Source organism: Curcuma longa, unplaced genomic scaffold (assembly GCF_044706935.1).
Source record: "Curcuma longa cultivar G26 ecotype Majalengka, Jawa Barat unplaced genomic scaffold, ITB_CL_G26_1.1 contig_17429, whole genome shotgun sequence".
Classification (NCBI taxonomy): domain Eukaryota; kingdom Viridiplantae; phylum Streptophyta; class Magnoliopsida; order Zingiberales; family Zingiberaceae; genus Curcuma; species Curcuma longa.
The window spans coordinates 2,583-7,189 of record NW_027430590.1 but is presented as its reverse complement, the minus strand read 5'-3'; the positions used below and the strand labels follow the sequence as shown (position 1 = coordinate 7,189).

The 4,607-nt window shown below is 50.6% G+C and overlaps 1 protein-coding gene across 1 annotated transcript; it reads left to right on the top strand.

Annotated features, from left to right (window-relative positions):
* The first annotated feature begins 1,808 nt into the window (after positions 1-1,808).
* Positions 1,809-2,797, top strand: LOC141816623 (uncharacterized). Its single transcript, XM_074704369.1, has 2 exons — positions 1,809-2,226; positions 2,502-2,797. Exons 1-2 carry the CDS (start codon positions 1,809-1,811, stop codon positions 2,795-2,797), a joined length of 714 nt encoding a protein of 237 aa, XP_074560470.1.
* Positions 2,798-4,607: the final 1,810 nt, after the last annotated feature.

The window sequence follows — 4,607 nt, the reverse complement described above, 5'->3', positions numbered from 1 at the left end:
GTAACTGACTTGAGCGTCGGAGTGGTCGAGCCAGGGACACCCCTGGCCTTCCTTCTCACGGTGTTGGTGTTCGCAGGTCCCAGAGTTTGTCATCTTCTTCCTCTCCACGACGTCGACTGTGGTGCTGCGTGGCGGGTGACATGTCCACCAGACGATCTCAACATGAACATATTTTTGCGTCGTCTGTGGGAAGCTCTTGGTCCTGCTTTGAGACGTGTCCATGGACGATCCCCCAAGACTAGCCCTCTTTCACCTTAACGGAAGAAGAACTCAACCGCCTGTTGGCAGCTGCGGTTCATGCTGCGCACAAAACCAACCCTTCGTCCCAGCTCCGCCCTCCAGGATACCAACACGATCGGCGGAGGTCCCTCAGATCCCCATGCGAATACCACAATTTTCAACAGAAGCACCATGGGCCCCTCTTGTAAGGCCCATTGCATCCATGGAGTCGACGGCAGAAAGAACTCCTCCCAGAGACCTGGTCAGGGGTAAAAGCCCTTGGTTGGGAGATAGGGGTGCCGGGGAAAGAACTCCCCTTCACCAGAGACCCCGTCAGGGGTAAAAGCAAACCTGACAATTCACCCTTCATCGAATATTCTGGAGCCTCCATTTCAGAGCTCCCCAGCTAGCTGATTACACCGAAATTAATGACCCGTTTTGAAGGATCACACTGACGGTAGTAAGTGTCGTTTTGAGAACTATTGAAGAAGTCTTGCCTATAGTGGAGTTTACAAGATTACATCAATACACTGACGACATCAAGTGTCTAATGTTGTTTTCCTTGGCACACAACTTTAGCCGATCCGGTGTTGCAGCAGCAGGTGTTATTGATAGTGATTACCGGTGGTTCAATAAAGACTTCCTCCCTCCTCCATTTCCTCTTTTGCTGACTTCAAGACCTCATTCTTGCGGCACTTCGCCACCAGCAAAACTTATCGCAAGACGGCTATGGATCTTTTTTCTATCAAACAGAAGCCAAGGGAATCCTTAAAGGAGTATCTGCATCGCTTTAATCAGATAGCACAAGAGGTACCTTCTACTGCCTTGGAGGTTCTGGTAAGTGCCTTCTCTCAAGGATTGTTGGAGGGAGATTTTTTCAGGTCCTTGGTCAAGAAGCCCCCCGAAGACTTTGACATCTTATTGAGTCGGGCGGTCAAATATATAAATGTGGAGGAAGCTCAATCCGCTCGCCGAAAGGACGTTGACATTAGTCAACATGTTGTACCAAGCCGCAACGCTCCGGTGGTGGGCCGGGCTGACCGAAGACCGCTACCTCAGCCCCTGAGAGAGCCCGACTTGGGGGCTCGTGCTACGTCCTCCAAGATTAATCACCGAGCCATCCAGACGGTGGAGACTCGGCCTGCTTATCCCTCCGGAATTGTTCGTTGGCCGCCTCGCATCTGTGCCTACCATCAGTCCAGAAGTCATAATACCCATGAGTGTTACCAGTATGTCCGAGAGCTTCGCCAAGCGGCTGAACAACGTTGGAGAAGACAACCTCAGATGAGGCCTCAAGATCTTCTGCTGGCCGACCTCCTCGAAGTTCACCGCCACCTTCACCTCGGTCCGCCCATAAGCAAGACCGATCTCCTCGGTGGTCTACTCCTCCTGCTCGGCCCGGAACCTCCCGAGGTCCACGGAGAGCAGAACCTGAAGATCAGGAAGGCAATCAAGACAATGCTCCCCGAGGTGACATTCACATGATCACCGGGGGAGCTACAGATGGTGACTCTCATCGAGCCTGAAAGGCTCATAGCCGACAGCTCGAAGTTTGTGGAGTCGGCACGGGACCAAGGGAGGATGGCCCCATGATCGGCTTCGGACCCCATGACTTGGAGGGAGTCGAGGTCCCGCATGATGATGCCCTGGTCATCCACGCTACCATCGCCAACTATAATGTGGCCCTAGTCTTCGTGGACACGAACAGCTCTGTCAATATTATCTTCAAGAAGGCCTTCAACCAAATGCAGATAGACGAGGCCGACTTACAACCCATGGCGACTTCCCTGTTCGGCTTCACTGGACACGAAGTGCGCCCCCTTGGGCAAATCAACCTTGCCATATCTCTCGGCGAGGAACCCCTACGACGGACTCGGCGCACCTTCTTCACCGTCGTGGATGCTCCTTCGGCGTATAATGTTATTCTGGGGAGACCAACTCTGAGCGCCTTCTCAGCAGTGGTTTCTGTTTATCATCAGAAGATAAAGTTCCCCATCGGGAGACCAGGTTGGTGAAGCTCGAGGAGATCAACTCACTTCTCGACGATGCTACGTGGATATGGTCTGAACTGAAGTCAGAAAGCAACAAAGAACCCAAAAAGGTGAAATACACTCAGTACAAGAGGCACCGACCTCCCTAGCCATTGAAGACAAGGAGTTGTTGCAGATTTGTCCTGATCAAGCAGAGACGATGGTACAAGTAGCTGTTGACTTGCCGGCTGAATTAAAGCAAGAGCTCTGCGCATGCCTTTTTCAGAAATCGAGACGTGTTCGCCTGGACAGCTGCCGACCTCACAGGTGTCTCCCCTTCTGTTGCTGTTCATCGCCTCAACATGCTTCCGGGTGTCCGACCTGTCAAGCAAAAGAGGAGGCACTTCGGCCCCGAGCAGAACAAAATTATTCGCGAGGAGGTCCGTAAGCTGATGGAAGCAGAACATATTTGGGAAGTGCACTTCCCGACCTGGCTATCCAACGTGGTGCTGGTACCCAAGCCGGGCAACAAATGGCGGGTTTGCGTGGACTTCCGGGATCTCAACAAAGTCTGCCCGAAAAGACTGCTATCCCCTTCCTCGAATTGACCAGCTGGTTGATTCGACGGCAGGATGTGAATATATATGTATGTTAGATGCCTACCAAGGCTATCACCAAATACCTCTGGCTGTAGAAGATCAAGACAATGTTAGCTTTATAACAGCCGATGACACTTTTTGTTACACTGTGATGTCGTTTGGGTTAAAGAATGCAAGGGCTACCTACCAACGATTAATGGATCGGGTCTTCCGGCATCAACAAGGATAAAATATCGAAGTATATGTCGATGATATACTTATCAAGATGACTCACGGAGGAACTCTCATATCCGACATCGAAGAGACTTGCCGTACTCTGCGGCAGTACGGGCTCAAATTGAACCCAGCCAAGTGTCTCTTTGGAGTCCGAGTCGGGTGGTTCCTTGGGTACATCGTGACCGAGCGAGGAATAGAGGCTAATCCCGAAAAAATACAAGCACTGGCGAACATGTTGCCCCCTCGAAATCTCAAAGAAGCCCAACAACTGGTCAGGCGTATCACTGCTTTATCCCAGTTTATTTCCAGATCTGCCGAACGCAGTCTTCCTTTCTTCAAAATCTTACGAAAAGCCCACCGGTTCGAGTGGAATGAAGCTTGCAATAAGGCTTTCGAAGAGCTCAAGGCTTATTTAGCTCACTTGCCCCATCGGTTATGGATGTACGCTAAACCCTGTCAGCTGCCTAGTGAGGCCATTGCCTGGATGTAATGTACCTCTCTGCTACCGACTCAGCTATCAGCTCAGTCCTAGTCAAGCAGGAAGGGCAGGCGCAGGACCCTATTTATTTTTTCAGTCATTTGTTAAAGGATGTTGAAACTCGGTACACTCACTTGGAGAAATTAGCTTGGATTCTTGTTCTGTCTACTCGGTGACTCCGACCATACTTCCTCTCCCATCCGATCACAGTTTTGACCAATAGCAATTTGGGAAGAGTATTAACTCATCCAGAAGCTTCGGGGTGACTTATCAAATGGACAGTGGAACTCGGGGAATATGACATCCAGTATCAATCTCGCACCGCTATCAAGGCGCAGGCTTTAGCTGACTTCCTCACCGAGATACCTGAAGCTGAGCCAGAAGATATGTGGAAAGTCTTCGTGGACGGGTCGGCTACCAAACAAGGAAGTGGAGTCGGCATTCTACTAGTTTCCCCGTGAGAAGAGATAATCTCACTCTCAATTCAGTTAAGTTTCAGAGCCTCTAACAACGAAGCCAAGTATGAAGCTTTACTTGCGGGGTTACAAGCCGCAAAGCAAGTATGCACGACCAGAGTTCAAATCCACTCTAACTCTCAACTGGTGTCCCAGCAAATAGAAGAAAATTTTGAAGTAAAGAACGATCGACTTCGAAGATACGCAGAGGCTTTCACCAGATTAAAGGCAGAATTCACAGAAGTAAGTCTTCAGAAGATTCCCCGAGCTGACAATGCCAAAGCGGACGAGCTGGCCAAAATGGCTAGCTCCCTTACTGAATGGGTGGTAGAGGAGCCGATTATGCAAATTGCCTTGATAGCCCAGATTGACCAACCAACTCACTCGGCCGAACTAACAGATTGGAGGACTACTCTACTTGCTTTCCTACAAAAAGGCAAGATCCCTACCGATCCCGACCAGGCTCGCATCTTCAGACGGAGAGCCTCCCGCTTTCACCCTCATCGGAGACCAATTATATCGGCGGGCCTTCTCACGACCATTGCTTAAATGTCTGGGACCCGAGGACGCCGAGTACGTGATGAAGGAAGTTCACCAGGGTTGCTGCGGAAACCACCTCGGAGGTTGGGCCCTAGCTCGAAAGATTTTATTAGCCGGATATTTTTGGCCC